This window comes from Euleptes europaea, chromosome 4 (genome assembly GCF_029931775.1).
Source record: "Euleptes europaea isolate rEulEur1 chromosome 4, rEulEur1.hap1, whole genome shotgun sequence".
In the NCBI taxonomy this organism is placed as follows: Eukaryota; Metazoa; Chordata; class Lepidosauria; order Squamata; family Sphaerodactylidae; genus Euleptes; species Euleptes europaea.
The window spans coordinates 27,241,460-27,259,644 of record NC_079315.1 but is presented as its reverse complement, the minus strand read 5'-3'; the positions used below and the strand labels follow the sequence as shown (position 1 = coordinate 27,259,644).

Here is an 18,185-nt window from a genome sequence, read left to right as displayed (position 1 = left end):
TTAAAGAAAACCTCCCCCACCAATCGAAGTCGCACACTTAATCTTTTTTTAAAAAATCATTAGAAACATTTAATCTTACAATAAAAGAAAAAGGGAAAAAACGAGATATAACATTTTTTAAAAAAAAATCCAATACTGGTGATACAAATTAACTAAAATACCCATAGCACTTAATCAAATAATACTCTATTTAACTAATAATTGTCTATTTAACTAAAATCCGCATTATTATTACATCACTCCCACTCTACAATTTACGCATTATAATGCTTTCTCCATCCTTAAAATGGTTGAATTCCAGCGAGCATCAAGTTCTTCGGTATTTTTATCGTTATTATAGTACATCAGCTTAATTAAAGCATAGGTTTCTTTAACCTTGTTGAACCAGTTATTTAAATGAGGGAATTTATTGCTTTTCCAGTTTCTTGCAAAATTTGTTCTAGCAACTGTTAACATATGGGGAAACATAACTTGAATATCCTTTGAAACCTTCTATTTCCAATATTTTGGGGTTCTCTAACAAAATCCAGGTCTTTAACCAAACAAAAAAAGATGCCTCATAGTACATTCTCAAATCTGGTAACCCCAAACCTCCTGTTTCTTTTAATTCAATTAAATTATTATATGCTATTCTGTGTCTTTCTTTGCCCCATAAAAAATTTAAAATATCTTTTTTTCCAAATTTTAAATATTTGGGCCCCTTTTATAATTGGTAAATTTTGAAACAAAAATAGCATTTTAGGTAATACCATCATTTTAATTACTGAAATTCTACCCCATAATGATAGGGGTATTTTTTGCCAATTTTTTAAATCGATAACAATTTGTTGTCATAATTTAATATAGTTATTTTTGAATAGATTAAGGTTGTTTGAGGTTAACCAAATACCCAAATATTTTATTTTATGTTCAATAGAGAAGCCTGTCCTTTTTGATAATTTGAGTTTTGAGAATCTGGCTGGGGGAAATGTGCATCTGGAGGGTGGCAAATCCAAGGCAAAACCTCCCATGCAGAAATAGGAAAGGAGAAACAATGGGAGGTTTTGCTTTTTATTTGCCACCCTCCAGATGCACATTTCCCCCAGCCAAATTCTCAAAACTCAACAATAAGCCCCCATGCAGAGTTTTGAGAATCTGGCTGGGGGAAATGTGCATCTGGAGGGCGGCAAATCCAAGGCAAAACCTCCCCTGCTTAAATGACCAAGAGGTTCACCCGGCCGTCTCCCTGGGTCTCCCGGGGAGTCGGCTGGATGGTTCTTTAAAAAGATCCCCGCACCCAAGCCTGGGAGCATGGATCTTTTTGAAGAGCCGCCCGCCCAAGGTCCCTGGGTCTCCCGGGGAGTCAGCTGGGTGCGTGGATCTTTTTGAAGAGCCGCCCACCCAAGGTCCCTGGGTCTCCCGGGGAGTCGACTGGGTGGCTCTTTAAAAAGATCCCCGCACCCAAGCCTGGGAGCGGGGATCTTTCAAAAAGATCCAGGATTGCCCGGGAGATTGGGGGGGAGAGAATTGGGGGGGAAGGGAAATCTATCCTGTCCCCCGCCAGGGGAGATCACCCGGGAGAGGAGGGGAAAATTGGGGGGAAGGGAAGGCTATCCTGTCCCCCACCAAGGGAGATCGCCTGGGAGAGGGGGGAGAATTGGGGGGAGAAGGGAAGGTGATCCTGTCCCCGCCGGGAGACAAAGGGGGAGATCGCCCGGGAGATGGATGGGAGAATTGGGGGGGAAGGGAAAGTGATCCTGGCCCCCGTCTGGACCAGGATTGCCCGGGAGAGTGGGTTGGTGGAGGGGGAGGAGGGAGGCAGCTGGATCTTTTTAAAGGTCCGCCCGGCCTCCTCACAGGACTTCCTGTGGAGGCGGAGCTCTTTTTTTTTGACCCCCCCAAAAAATCCGCAGGAAGTCCCGCGAGGCGACCAGGCAGACCTTTAAAAAGGCAGGAAAATGCTGATTTGGGGAACGCCCAAATAAATTTGCCGTTCCCTCGAACTCACCAAGTTCGGTTTGTCGTTCTCCCGCCTTTTTTTGAATTCGGTTCTAACCGAACTGAAAAACGCCGAATCGGGGGAAAATCGGCTGTTTTTCAGTTCGCGACAAACCGAATCGACAGCCCTAGTCAAGTCCCTGAAAGTTTATGGTATCCTGGAAAGAGAGATTTGGGTCAAGAGAGGGGAATTCCCTAATATCTTATTCACTGTTCCCTCTACGCCAGGGATGTCGAACTCATTTGTTATGAGGGCTGGATATGACATAAATATCACTTGGTCGGGCCAGGCCACGCCTTGCCAGCCCAGATCGGGACTAGGAGGATGGCTGCCTCGGCTGGCTCACGGCTGGATAAGAGTGTTCAAGGGGCTGAATCCGGCCCCCGGGCCTTATGTTTGACACCCCTGCTCTACACAGTTTCTCACAAGCCCCAACTTCTGTAGTATCTACTTCCGGTCTCTTTGCCAGCTGAGATTCCCACTGGAAGCCATTTCTCCATTTCAGTTTTCCATATTGATTATTCACATATTGCCAGTAGGGTAAAGAATCGAAGTTGGGTAACTATTGTGCTTAATGAAAGGATGGGTGGATGTTGTTTTTGCTGGAAACATGCGAGTGTATTAATCTTGCATTACAGTGGGAGTGATCAGGGCTTTAGTTTGTGTGTGTTCTCATTTTCTTCCACTTGAGGGCAGTGGGATCCTTTCCACTTCTAATTTAGTATTATACCGTTTCTTACACTATTTCTAAGGACACATTGTTGCTTTACTTTTAATATGACACTGTCCTTGGGGGGGAGTGCCCTCTTTATTTAACACAGGGAACTGTTTTGTGCAGATCGGTTTCAGGTTCCAGAAATGTATTCTGGGGTTCAGGTAAACTGGCAGAAAGCCACTTCGGTATAGTGATTGAGGTATCAGCAAGACCTGAGATCAGATCCCGAGTCAGCCATGAAATTCACTGGGTAACCTTTGGCCAGTCCCTGTCTCCTTGCCTAACCTGCCACACGTGCTTAAGGGAGGGGGTTGTCCCCTATGTTCCTTGGGGAAGAGTGGGGCAAAAATTCAGAATTAAAAAATCAGCATTATTGTAATATATCAGTAAACAAATAGATTAATTCCAGGCTCCACCAAAATGTATATGAGAAAATCAAAGAGGTTATTCTGGATCACCCAGGAGGGAGAGATACCTGATGTTATTACTTACAATGCAGTTCCAAACACAGTTACATGCTTCTAAAGTCATTGAAGTCAATGTGCTTAGAAGGGTGTAAGTCTGTTTGGGATTGCACTGGTAAGCATCCTTGCCAAAGAGCTGTATCTCCCAACAGCATCATTGGATAGATGTTGCTGCCTTTCCAATACAAAGACACCTTGCTCCTGTGCACAAAAGAAAAATCATATAAGGATTCTCAGGTTGCTGCTGAAAGAACAACCACAGAGTGTTCTTCAGATGCAACTGAATGTAAATGTCCGTGTAATGGGGATGGGAGAGAACCTGCTGCAGATAGATCTGCCCCTGCTGGTCATAAGAACATCAGAAAAGCCATGCTGGATCAGACCAAGGCCCATCAAGTCCAGCAGTCTGTTCACACAGTTGCCAACCAGGTGCCTCTAGGAAGCCCACAAACAAGACCACTGCAGCAGCATTATCCTCCCTGTGTTCCAAAGCACCTAATATGATAGGCCTGCTCCTCTGATCCTGGAGAGAATAGGTATGCATCATGACTAGTATCCATTTTTACTAGTAGCCATGAATAGCCCTCTCCTCCATGAACATGTCCACTCCCCTTTTAAAGCCTTCCAAATTGGCAGCCATCACCACATCCTGGGGCAGGGAGTTCCACAATTTGTGGAAGAAGAAATACTTGCTTTTATCTGTTTCGAATCTCTCACCCTGCAGGTTCAGCACATGACCCCGCATTCTGGTATTTAGAGAAAGGGCGAAAAGCTTCACCCTGTCCACTCTCTCCATACCATGCATAATTTTATAGACCTCTATCATGTCTCCCCTCAGCCGCCTTCTTTCCAAGCTAAACAGCCCTAAGCGTTTTAACCGCTCCTCATAGGGCAGTTGCTCTAGTCCCCTAATCATTTTGGTCACTTTTTTGCCCCTTCTCAAGCTCTGCAATATCCTTTTTTAGGTGTGGTGACCTTCTCCTCAGCCTTTCCATGAGTGTTTGCACAAGGACATGACATGAAAACAAGGCATTTCACATATTGCCATTAGAAAAACACAAGTACAGAAAGATAGTGAGATGGGATGGAAGTGAGAGAGAGAGAGCGGTGATACATGTGTTGTGTCACAGGGAGAATTCCAGCTTCCACCACTGAGGACATTTGAAGGTAGGCAGGGGTGTGGTGCCCTCACAGGAGGTGGAAATGCTGTGGCCAGGGCTGTGGCATCATGAAGACATACAGCTACTGAATGGATAGCGTAACCTGATTCAGAGGCGCACGTTTTGGAGCCAAATTTTGCTATCCGTTCTAGCTGCAGACCTGCATGGTGCTCCGGCCCCAGGCCTGATGTCTCAGTCACCACCACAGGTGGTCTCCTGTGAGGGCACCACATCCCCTACACCTTACAATGGTGCTCCAAAGTGAGAGGTGGAATCCTTGATGGGACACAGTGCCTGAGTGGCTACCGGTGGGCAGGAAGACAATAGTGGAGGATGCTTTAGGGTCACAGTCTGCCTACCCTCTCTAAGAAATTCCCATTTTGACTATGTGTGCATCGCTGAGTCAGTCTTGCCCGGATTTGGCGCACTCTGTTTGCCTTTCTCTTCCATACACTGCTCTTTCTTGGGGAAATAAAAACTCCAGTCTGGTTCTTCTTGTTGTTGTATAAAAAACTGATGAAGCCCCCTCCTCGGATGCCCCATTCCATCTGCATCGATCCACGCTGCCAGTGACTACCGCATGCCTTTGACAAAGTGCAGACTGAAGCTCCCATCCCTTTTGCAAGGAATGCCACGGACCCAATTTGATCAAAGACTTTCACGGGGGAGGGGGGGTGCCCAAAAGCTTTATGTAACAGATGTTAACCGAGCAGAGACATTCTAAGCACTGGCTAACATCGGGATCGCTGTCAGGGTGGTGGCGATAATGGAAGGGGGGCTGTCGCAGAGCGGCTGGCAGGCAGAACTGCTGAATGGCTGCTAACGTTTCTGTGTGATCATGCTGTATTTTCAGCTCGTCATTATGGCTGGGACCATCCTGCTCGCCTACTACTTCGAGTGCACGGACACGTTCCAGGTGCACATCCAGGGCTTCTTTTGCCAGGACGGAGATCTGATGAAACCTTACCCAGGAACAGAGGATGAAAGCGTCATTTCCCCGCTGGTCCTCTACTGTGTGCTGGCTGCCACACCGACAGCAATTGTAAGTAGACCGAAGCGTGCACCTCGACTCAGAGTTTGGATCTGCGGGCAGGGAGAGATGGGATCTCATTTTCCCCCTATTCCTTCTTTTCTAATTTAGTTGGTTCGAGTCTGAAGCTGGCAAATTGAGAAAGGCCACACTAGTCATGAATTGGCTCATGAATTACCTGCACAATAAGACAAAGCATGGTGTTTCTTATTGTCCTAACAAGACACATCGTAGCAACATACATCTCCTTGTGGCAGACGGTTGCAGATTGATGCACAATGCCTGAGTATCAGTTATTGACACTGTATTGGTCACATAACTTCAGATTCCTATCTGGTTTAATAGCGACTCTGCCGGAGATTCTGTAACAAACTGACATAGAGTGGGCTGCATCAATAAGTGTTTCTCATGCCTGATCTGTGTTTAAGAGCGTACAAGTTGAGTGTATGAGTGGTTTTTTTGTTTTTTTCACACAACAGATTTCAGCTTTCCTCATGGTACAATTCACAGAAAACACTGAAAACCTCCCCCGGCTTCTGAAAAGCTATTCTCGTGGAGCTAAAGTGCTCTTACCACACGGTCACTGTGAACAGTGGCTCCTTTGTGCTCCAAAACATACAGGATCAGCCCGTAGCTTAATTAAAAATCTGCTTAAAATGAGTTACTGCCGGCAGATTTGTCTAGTTTTTTGTTTTTCGAGGCTGACTTTTTTTTTTAGTTCTTTTCATCAGGGCATTCTTTATTTTTTAATGTTTGGTCTTGTTCTGCATTTAATACCCTTGTGCACAGTTCAATCACTAGTGCTTTATTTCGTAAAGTTAATCATTTTTCCCCCCTCTGGTAGTAGAGATGGTTTGATTACACCAGCGCCTTTCAAACCGATCTTGCCTTTACTTTTCGTTCTTTTCAAAAATGGTACTGTCAAAGAGTCGAGGGAGGAAACAAGGGATGATGTTTACAAAAAACACCCAGATAATCAGCTGTAAACCAGCGAACACTTGTACAATTTATGGAGCAGACAGATGATGTTCCATCGGAGCACATTTAGCGCATTGTGTACCAATGTACAATTCCCTGTCCAGGGCTGATCTCAGGGGAAACTAGTCTTTCCAGTTTGCAACAGAAGGCTGCTATGAACGGCTCCAATTGGCTAGCACTGGGGCTGTCGCAAACCCAGCTCTCCCCATCCCAAAATAATTTTTAGGATGGATTTTCCTTCTTTAAAAACGTATAGTAAAAGAGTGTATGAAAGTTTAATGGGATATGTATTCATTCTATGGGGATTACCGCCCTTTGTATTCCCAGCGATGTATTACGAGTTTGAAAATGTTATTAAAAACATCGCTTTAAAAGGGTTTTTGGATACCACGGCTAATAAATGGTTGGAAGACAGGGGCCAAACAAAGTGCAAACAGTATTTTTATAACGTTTTCAAACTCTTAATACATCACTGGGAATACAAAGTACGGTAACCCCCTATGTTTAAAAAGAAATAAATAAAAGCCCACATGAAGATGGGGGAAGTGAAGTATAGGACAGCATTTAAAACACTGATAGTAAAAATTCTGACAGCTGAGGGAAGCTAAGGGGGGTTGGGGACTGACAGGGAATCCCATTTAAGAGAATTCTGTACACTTCAACACACATACAATTTTGGAAATCCCTCCCCAGGGAAGTTTGTCTGCCTCAATCGGTGTCTTCCACCAGTGGATAAAGACTTTTTTGTTTCATTTGGCATACAATAATGGTTATTTGCCTCCTGCCTGGTCCTGGTGTTGCTCGTTTATCTGTTTTTATTGAATTATTTTATAATTATAACAGTTTTTAATTGTTCAAATGTTTTCACGTTCTCTGCCTTGATCGAGTGGAAAGGCAGCATAAAAATGTTTTAAATAAATAAATAAAATCTCAATGGAAAGAGAGGCTCTACAGAAGAGGAAACCCTTAGCAGGACTTCTGGGTCCTCTTCATACTGTAGTTTTTTGTTTGTTTTTTTAAGTTCAATTGTTTTATTTGCATGAATAAACAGAAGAGTTTAAGCACCACATGTGACCCTTCTCATGCATCCTCTCCAGCAGCTGGTGCATCACCTCCCATGGTGTTGTGGGTATAGATCACCTGGGCTCTGTGCTTGGACACGAGCTTGATTAGACCTTTACTGAGCAGCTCCAGGAGCGCAGCTCTGGCCAGCAAGTAGGGTTGCCAAGTCCCTCTTCACCAGCGGCAGGAGATTTTTGGGGTGGAGCCTGAGGAGGGCATTTGAGGAGGGGAGGGACTTTAATGCCATAGAGTCCAATTGCCAAAGCGGCCATTTTCTCCAGGGGAACTGATCTCTATCAGCTGGACGTCAGTTGTAATAGAGGGAGATCTCCAGCTAGTACCTGGAGGTTGGCAACCCTACCAGTGACCCTCGGATCTTCAGCCTCTTGGAGACCACAGCCGTTGTGATGAGCTTGTAAGCTGCACAAGCTGCACTTCCTTGCAGGGTTTGTCATACATGTCTTTGTCGAAGAGGACAAGATTGTTGAGCTTGTCTCTCACTTTCCCCTTCGGCTTCTTCTTCTTGGCTTTGCCACTGACTGGACTTGTTGACAGGATCCTGTCGCTATGTCTGCTTTGCCTGGTGGCTTCTGGCTGACTTCATACTACAGGCTTTGAGGACTGCTGAGGCATGTCTCTTCAGGCAGTGTGGTGTAGTAGTTAGGAGCAGTTATAAATTGGTCTTTCTGTAGGCAAGGCTGACATGAACATAAAAATAAATCTAGTGGCAGCCTGTTAGGGGAGGAGGGAGTGGTGAATGTTGCTCATTGTTCCAACTTACTTCCTCAGCCTTCCACATTCAACCATGAATGCTAGCATTCAAGGTTGGGGTAGAAAGTGGAATGAGAACTGTTAGGGGTTTTTTAACCATTGATGATGACTAGTACACTTGTTTATACTGTTTTTCAAAACTTTTTTTTTTGCTAAACTTTATGACAGTTACATCCAATAACTAATACAGTGTACACAATCAGACTTCTCTCAGTATACTGATGTTATGGCTTATTACAATATGCTGCAGTGCTTTCCATGAGGCCTTTGAACTCCCTTTCTCAGCGGTGGTTAAGAGTGGTGGTTTGGAGCGGTGGAGTCTGATCTGGAGAACCAGGTTTGATTCCCCACTCCTCCACATGAGTGGCAGAGGCTAATTGGTGAACTGGATTTGTTTCCCCACTCCTACACACGATGCCAGCTGGGTGACCTTGGGCTAGTCACAGCTCTATTAGAGCTCTCTCAGCCCCACCTACCTCACAGGATGTCTGTTGTGGGGAAAGGAAGGGAAGGTGATTGTAAGCCAGTTTTGATTCTTACTTAAGTGGTAGAGAAAGTCGGCATATAAAAACAAACTCTTCTTCTTCTGCTTCTTGGCCCAGTTTACATGGCCCAGTTCTTCAAGGTGTCACTTTTCAAAGCTTTGCCAATGTTTCCCTGACGGTGCCTCCACACTTTTTATCATATCTTCCATATCTGGTCCCAGCATGAATCTGCTCAACACTGTGAACATTTTGCAACGGTGAAGGATTCTTTTCAGTATTGAGCTGCAGATGGGATTGAAACTCCCAAACTTGCACACTTGTTTTGTGATATTTAGATTGGTCCTTATTCACAACTTTAGTTTGGGCGTTTTTCTGTGGACCAACGCAGCTACCGACAACGTTCTCACTCGTGTCAGCTGGTCAAACTGGCTTTCTCCTCTTTCCCTCCCCCATAATTCTGAGGCAGACTGCTTATGCTTAGGTGGAATGGGGTCAGCAGACATTATCTCCCATCCGATTAACCTATAAACCCCATAAGCATGGTTTTGTAGGCTTTTTCCGAGCACGCTGCTTGTGGCTGTGTATCCAAATCAAAGACTAATGGTTTGCCTAAGAGGATTGATTACTGTGCATTCAGTGTGCCCTTATTCTATCACGGTAGTGACGCCACAGGAGGGATTCCCGCCCTTCCTGTTGAGTGGCCAAGGCAGGATACATTAGGATTTCCTAGATAAATCTCACAACAAACCTGAAAGGGAGTGACCAACTCAAGGGTCTGCAGCCTAGGACTCTAGAGCCAAATGTGGCTCAGCATGGAACCAAACACAGCTCTTTAAAAATAAAAAATGAAACGTTTAAGCGAAAGTATGTTGGAGGAGGGTGTGTGTGTTTGTCAAAAGTAGCCAATATGTGAAGGGAATGGCAAAGACTTTTATGAAGGGCTTCTTAGAGATGCCTTATAACAGGGGTGTCAAACATACAGCCCAGGGGCCGGATCTGGCCCCTTGAGAACTCTTATCTAGCCCATGAGCCAGCCAAGGCAGCCACCCCACCACCATCCCGGTCCCGATCTTGGCTGGTCCCCGCCCGACCAAGCTACATTTATGACATATCCGGCCCTCGTAACAAGTGAGTTCCACAACCCTGCTTTACAAAAAGGGAAATGATAGAGGTGAGCAGTTGTCGGTAATCTTAGTGCAAACCATGCTCAGATTTATGCGAGTGCCCTAAAAGAAACTGTATAGTTTTTTTCCTGTGTATGTTTACTACTTATTATGAGACCTTGTATGTGCTGTTTCCAAATAATGGACTCAACAACCAGCATTTGGGCTGCAGATACTTTGTGGATTTTTAATCAATATGTCAATGAACAGTAATATCGCATTGCAGTTTCAGCTGTACAAATGAGGTTTCTAATACTGGCTCTTTGGTGATCTCTTGCTCTGAATTTTGACATCATCTATCTCTTTGATTGCAAGTCTTTGTAGGCCCTGAGACTAACTGTTCAGTTAGAGAGTGTTACAGGTTGCTTTCACACAGGCTAAATAACGCACATTCAATCTACTTTGCAGTTGGATTTTACTGTGTGAAATGGGAAAATCCACTTGCATTGAAAGTGGATTTGAAAGTGCATTATTCGTCCTGTGTGAAAGGGCCCATAGAACTGAACCTCAATCTCTGCTGATTGAATCCACCATGTGGCGCATGGCATCACGCTGCTGCACTCCTGAAGAATTTGGACTCCAGGAGATGCCCTGTCCAGAGGTAGCACGTTTGAAAAGTGCATCAGACTCCAGTTATGGGGAAACAGCCACTAAGATGGGCTTTTGCCTGGGCTTGGAGTACAGGGATGTGATCGGGGCTCTGTGTACTCCATGTGTCAGTCAAAATTCAGTGTCCACAAATAATGTGCGTTGAATATGTTTGCATGCATTATGCAAAAGGAATACACGGCAAGATTTCACTGGCTTTGCATAATCCTGCGCTCTTCTGCTTGCATAGTTTATTCTCATGCTGCCAGCCATAGCAAAAAGCTATGCAGCTCATGCCATCCCCAAATTCTGGAAAGCTATTGCGAGTGCCTCCTGCTTCTGAGATTTCAGCAGGGTCTGGGCACATACCTTTAAGTGTATTTTTGCAGTCATCATTATTAAGTGCTGCCAAGTTGCAACTGACTTATGGCAACCCCTTATGGAGTTTTCAAGAGACATTCAGAGGTGGGTTGCCATTGTCTTCCTCTGCATAGCAATCCTGGACTTCCTTGGTGGTCTCCCATCCAAGTAGTAACCAGGGCCAGCCCTGCTTAACTTCTGAGCTTGGGCTAGTCTGGACTATTCAGGCTGCTTCAGGGCTAGAAATTTGGGTCTTTAAAAAAGAAAGGTGGAGGGAGATAAGACTCTCAGGAATAGGGTTGCCACCTCCAGGTTGGAAAATACTTGAAGATTTTGGGGATGGAGCCTGAGAAGGGTGGGATTTGAGGAGGGGAGGGACTTCAGTGGGGTCTAATGCCATAGGGTCCACCTTCCAAAGTGCCCATTTTCTCTGTCGCCTGGAGCTGATTTGCAATAGCTGGAGATCTCCAGGCAATACCTGGAGGCTGGCAACCCTACTCCAGAAGCTCGACTTTGTGCCAGATCCCACACGTTGTGGCTTTTCTTCTGTGCTGCCACAAAAATGCAGTGTACAGGCTGTATCTCTTGCATTCTTTTCCATTTGGTTTTTAACCCTTTCCTATCTTTCCCTTTGTTGACTTCCCCACTGTCAAAATACAATTTGTCACTTCCGGGTCGGACTACCCCACCGCTAGCAGCGCGGGGATCGCACTCCGGAGCGAAGCTGCCCGGGGCATAAAATCAGCCCCCAAGTCCAGCGGCAAGCGGCACCCCTCGGAGGAAGAGGGGATGCTGGAACGGGAGCCGGCGGGCGGCCCGTCATCCGAGCGATAGCCACCACAAAAACGGCAGTGGTCGCTCTGACGGGTGCTACCGAGTCGCTGGCGCCATCTTCAAGCAGTAGCCGGGGAGTTGCGGTGGAGGAACCCGATCATAAAAGCAAGTTACTTTCACTTTAAAAAAAAATTTTTTTTTAAACTGGGGGAAGACAAACTTGGAGCTAATTACAACTTCGTTAAGAGCTCTTTATTGACTTCTGGCTTTTTGCCAGTGCAGTGACGCAGTTTAAAAAAGTTAATTTCAGTGTTGGAAGACTTTTTTTAAAAAAACAGTATGAAAACAGCTATACGGATATGAACTACATCTACTGATATGTCAAAGTGATTGTTATTCCCTCCAAACTGAATTTGATTATCTGATTTAAATATCTTCAAGCTGATGATTTAAAAGTGAAAGCCTGCCCCCCCCTCCTTCTTTTTTGGATTACAAACTGGAACCTGCTCAGCCTCTATTTTCAATGGGAGAAAAGAAAGAGAAGCACGCCAGAGAATTCCTCAAAGAAACAAAGCTACAAGTACAGCTTCCCCCATGCAGACCTTCTGTATCTTTCACAACGCCAGCACTGCAGACTTCACCCTCCACAGCAACCTCAGTAGCTGTAAAGATGACACCTAAGGCGAGACCAGAAGTGACACTTAATTCTGTGTTTGAACTGCTAACTAAAACACACCAGGATGTCACAGAGATGAAGCAAGAACTGAGTCAAAACACTGCTACCACCTCTCAGAATTCGGTTGCAATTGCAGCTCTACAAGATACAATCACATCTCTGATGGTCAGACAAGAGAAAGTGGAAGCTAAAATGGCAAAGACAACACAGGAGACTAAAGAGATTAAAAAGAGGGTGGACATGTTGGAAATGTCACTGGAAGCTTCTCAACAGAGAGATGAAAAATCTGAAGATCAAATGGCAATGATGGAATTTAAGATTAAAGAGACCTCCCTTCGCATTCGTGGTTTGAAAGAAAAGATTGAGGGAAGAGATTTGAGGGGATATATGAAAGGACTCTTGATGGAGTTTTTACAGGAAGAGGAGGAAATTGTCGAAGGGATGATTGTGACGGCCTACAGAATCAATTCTGCTTATGCAACCAGAAATAAAGTGCCAAGGGACTGTTTACTTCAACTTTTTTCAAAGAGTCATCATGATCTTATTCTTAACAATCATTACAAGTCACCTCTTAAAGCTGACAGCGAATCTTTGAGATTATTGAAAGAAATTCCTGGGCGACTGCTTAGAAAAAGAAAGGATTTCATGGAAATTGTGGAAAGACTGAGAGTAAGTGGTATCCAGTTTAGATGGGAATTTCCACAAGGTATTTCATTCACCTTTAAGGCTAAAAGGTTCAAGATCACAGATACTAGCAAGGCGGAACAATTTTTGAGAAGGTACGATACAGAACTCCTCAAACCAGACAAAATGACCAAACATCCATCTGTCAAAGACACAACAGAAGAAGAAAAGGCGTCTGAAGCAAGTGGAGGAGGCCTGCCAATAGACTCAACAGAGGAATCCCTGTCTGATGAGAAAGAAGGCTGAACAGAAACAAAAATAATGGGGGAGGGTGGGGGGTGGGATATTTGATATGGATGATACTTATATTTTCATAAAGTGAAAATTGATCTAACTGAATTTTAATATGTTACAGGTACTATCTTGGAATAACCCAATAGAAGCTTTTATGAAGAGAGGTGTGCATCTAAATTTGGATTGCAACATATATAGAGAAATTATAGAATGTAAAGACGGGATTTGGACATTGAAAAGTAGAGAAGAACTTGGAATTAAAGATTGGTTTATGGAATATAAATTGAGGGATATATTTAATAAGTATAAAATGTTGGGGTTTAATCTAAATTTGAACTTATATTAAATAAGGGGAATAAAGGGATGATAGGAAGGGTTTATAAAGTATTGATAGAAATGAATTTAGAACAAGAAAGGATTAAACCAGTGATGGTGAAATGGATGAGAGAGTTAGGGTATAATATAGATTTGGAAGTATGGGAACATTTATGGAAGAAGGAATATAAATTTACCATCACTAATGAAATAAGAGAAAATCAATATAAAATGTTCTATAGATGGTATATAACCCCAGTATTGTTAAGTAAAATGAAAAAAGATGGTAAAGATATATGTTGGAAGTGCGGAATTGAAAAAGGTACATTTATGCATGCTTGGTGGTTTTGTAAGAAAATTAAGAGATTTTGGAGATTAATTTTGAAGGAAACTAATCAGTTGATTAATACAAAAATTTAAAAAGATCCTGCTTTTTGTTTATTGGGTATTCCAAACATGAAGTTAGATAAAGGTGATAGAGTCATATGCCAGTACAGTTTTGCGGCAGCAAGAATTATAATTGCTAAAAACTGGAAGCAATAAAATAAACCTTCAATCAAAGAATGGAGAGAAAAACTATGGATTTATATGCGAATGGCCAAACTTACTGATTCTTTACATGGTAAAGATATGAATGAGTTTAAAAAAACATGGTCAAAGGCCGCCGCATATTGGGACAAATTTGTGAAAATGAATTTCACAGGTATTGTTAATGAATTGTAAACTAATGTTTTGTTTTTAATAGTAGAAGACATTAATAGATTTTGAAATACTGTCAAAACACCTCTCTGGAAGTCTAAGGGTGATGGGGGCACAGTTAAGGTGGGTGGTGGTTATCGGGGCACTATATATTTTATAAATTTTACTGTATAACCGTAATGTTATTGGATGTAGAAGTGCTCCTTTTGAGATTGTGTATTTTAATGTTGTTTTTGTATTATGATTTTAGTTTTTATAATTTTTTATTTTTATATTGTTAACATTGTTTTTTGTTGTTTAGTTTATTTTTTGCCATGTTTAATTATATAAAAATCAATAAAAAAATTAAAATATAGTTTGTAAATCAGAGGGTTGGTTTTATTTGATCAACTGCTTGATGGTATGCCAATAAAGGTATTGGAATTTGAAATTTGTAAATTCCTTGGAGCATGGACTAGTCTGTCTGTCTCTCTCGCTTTTATAAATTTTTATTAATTTTTATAACACAAAACAAAACAAACAAATACAATAAAATTAATATAAAAATACAAAAAGAAAATCAAAAGAGTATCTTTATATACTAATTATTACATTCATGATTACTAAATTATAAAATCCAAAAAGATACCCCTTCACCCTCCACCCACCTTAAAAAAGTGACCCTTCACCCGACTTCCGAAGAAGTGTCTAAACAGTTTTTATAATGAAATACTTTTTAACAGTATAATATAAAAATATTAAAACTAGTTTCTATAACTCACTAAGTAACATAGTAAAATCCATTTTTGCCAGTTTATCCCAATATGAGGCAGCCTTTAGCCATGTTTTTTTTTAATTCTTCCATGTCCTTTCCATGTAGGAATTCCGTTTGGCCATCCTCATATACGTTCATAATTTCTCTCTCTAGTCAGCGATTGAAGGTTTATTCACTTGCTTCCAAACTTTAGCTATCACAATTCTTGCAGCAGCAAAACTATATTGGCAAATAACCCTGTCATTATTACTCATATTTATTTTGTGGAATTCCCAATAAACAAAATACCAGCTTCCTTTTTACTCTACCATTAATCAAATTATTAGTTTCAATAAGTACTTTTTTCAAAAAACTTTTAATGTTTTTACATAACCACCATACATGCATATATGTACCTCTTTCCTTTCCACATTTCCAACATAATTCCGTATCTCCTCTATTCATTTTAGATATCATCACAGGGGTTATATGCCATCTATAAAACATTTTATATAGGTTTTCTCTGATTTCATTGGTTATTGTAAATTTAAATTCTCTCTTCCATAAATTTTCCCATATTTCCAATTCAATATTAAATCCTAACTCCTTCATCCATTTTATCATAACTGGTTTAATTCTTTCTTGTTCTAAGTTAGTTTCAATTAATAATTTATACATTCTTCCTATCAGTCCTTTATTTCCTTTTATTAATATTTTTCCAATTCAGATTTATTTTTATTAAATCTAAGCTGATTATCTTTATTAAATATATCTTTTAATCTGTAATACAAAAACCAATCCTTTATATCAAGTTCTTCTCTACTTCTTAAAACCCATTTTCCCTCTTTCCATTCAATAATTTTTCTATACATATCCATTTCTAAATTTAAATGTATCCCACTTCTCATATAGCTTCTACTGGATTAACCCATCCCGGGGTCTTATTTTCCAAAACCCTTCTATATTTTTTCCAAATTTGAAATAATCCAGCTCTAACAATATGAATATTAAACACTTTATTTACCCTTTCCTTATCATACCATAAGTATACATGCCAACCAAAATGTAAATTATAGCCCTCTAATTCTAATATTTTAGTATTCTCTAACATAATCCAAGTCTTTAACCAAGCAAAACAGGATGCCTCATAATACATTTTTAAATCTGATAACCCTAAACCTCCTGTTTCCCTTAATTGAATCAAATTATTATATGCTATTCTATGTTTTTCTTTACCCCATAAAAAGTTTAGAATATCTTTGTTCCAAATTTTAAATATTTTAGTTCCTTTTTTAATTGGTAAATTTTGAAATAGAAAAAGCATCTTGGGTAAAACCATCATTTTAATTACCGAAATTCTACCCCATAATGATAAAGGTATTTTTCCCAATTCTTTAAGTCTACGGTAATTTGCTGCCATATCTTAATATAATTGTTTTTAAACAAATTAGAAATATTTTAGGTTAACCAGATACCCAGGTATTTTATTTTGTGTTCAATAGAAAAACCTGTACATTTTGATAGCTCTTGCTGCTGCAAAAGTGTCATATTCTTAACCAATATTTTCGTTTTATTTTTGTTTATTTTAAAACCTGCAAGCTTTCCATAAACCTCAACCATTTTGTTCCATTCTACAATTTGACTAATAGGGTTAGTTAAAAAACAAACTAAATCGTCCGCATAAGCTTTAACCTTAAAATGATTAATCCCAATTTTACAACCTATGATATCTATATTATTTCTAATCTTTCTCAATAAAACTTCTAACGTTATAATGAACAATAAAGGTGTAAGAGGACAGCCTTGTCTAGTACCCTTTTGAATTTCAAATTGTGATGTTAAATTCCCATTGATCAACAACCTAGCTGTTTGATAAGTATAAATATTTCCAATAGCTAATTGAATTTTTTTCCAAAATCCATATATTCTAATACTTTTTTTCATAAATTTCCAATTTACATTATCAGACGCTTTTTCTGCATCCAAAAATATCATTGCAAAAGGTGTAGTACTGAATTCTGCATATTCTATAAGATCTAATACTACTCTAACATTTTGACTTATCAATCTTCCTGGAAGAAAACCTGCCTGATCTTCATGTATAACCTGATTCAATACAACTTTCAATCTATTTGCTAAAATAGCTACAAAAGTTTATAACCATTATTCAGTAATGAAATTGGTCTAATTTTTAACATCCATTAAATCTGAATTTGGTTTAGGAATTAATACTATGTTTGCTTGTTTCCAGGTATTTGGGATGGATCCAGTCTGCAAACAACGGTTCATTACTTTTAATAAATATGGAGATAATTGTTTTATAAAAAGTTCGTAATAAAATGCTGTAAATCCATCTTCGCCTGGTGATTTATTTAATTTACTTTTACCTATAACTGCTTTTAATTCCTCCATAGTTATATCAGAATCTAATAAATCTTTATGTTCCTGTGAAATTCCTTCCCACTCAAATTGATTTAAATATACCTCTATTTCCTTCTCAAAAACAACTCTTTATCTGAAAAGATTTGAAGAATAATCTATAAAAGTTTCCATAATTTTTTGCTTATCTGTTGTAACTTTACCATCCCTCTTTATTTTTAATATAGGTAGTTTCTTCTCTTTATATTTAAGTTGCCAAGCTAGTAATTTACCCAGTTTATTTGCATGTTGAATTTTTTTTTTTTGCCTATTAAACTTTTTTTCCCTCTAATTCTAAAGTTATTAAAAATTCATATTGGTATTGTAATTTTTTTATCCTATCCATCTGTTTTTGTTTAAGTAATTTACCTTGTAATTTTCTTCTGTCTCTCTCCCTGTTTAATTTTCTCTAAAATCTTCTTTTTCCACTCCCTCTCTCTAAACCATCTCGAATTTTGTTGTATTAATAAACCTCTTATTACTGCTTTACCTGCATCCCATACAATCTCATCCAAGATCTCCTTATCAACATTGTCCGAAAAGTAATTCTGTATATCTATTTTTAACTTATCTACTATCTTCTTATTTTTCAATAGATATTCATTTATAAACCAAGGTTTATTTCTCTTATTCCCCATATTAATCTTGATCAAAATCGCATTATGATCGGATAACACTTTAGGTAAAATTTCAAGACTATCCAATAACCCTGTAATATCTTTGGACAACCAAAACATGAATGAGAACAATGTCTCGGTGAATAAAAGGTAGTCTCCATATATCAAACATTTCCCACTGTTCTGTAATATGATTAAAAATACCTGGTAATTTACCCTCACATTTACCCTTTTTTTTCTTTGCTGATCTATCCAACCTTGGATCCATTACACCATTAAAA

General features: G+C 40.3%; 1 protein-coding gene across 1 annotated transcript in view; it reads left to right on the top strand.

The window, feature by feature from the left end:
- The window catches only part of PLPPR1 (phospholipid phosphatase related 1), a 78,267-nt gene that overhangs the window by 29,394 nt on the left and 30,688 nt on the right, over positions 1 to 18,185 (top strand). Inside the window, exon 2 of the mRNA XM_056848001.1 lies at positions 5,171 to 5,359. Within this exon, the coding sequence (XP_056703979.1) occupies positions 5,171 to 5,359 (189 nt within the window). The remainder of the gene's footprint in view (positions 1 to 5,170; positions 5,360 to 18,185) is intronic.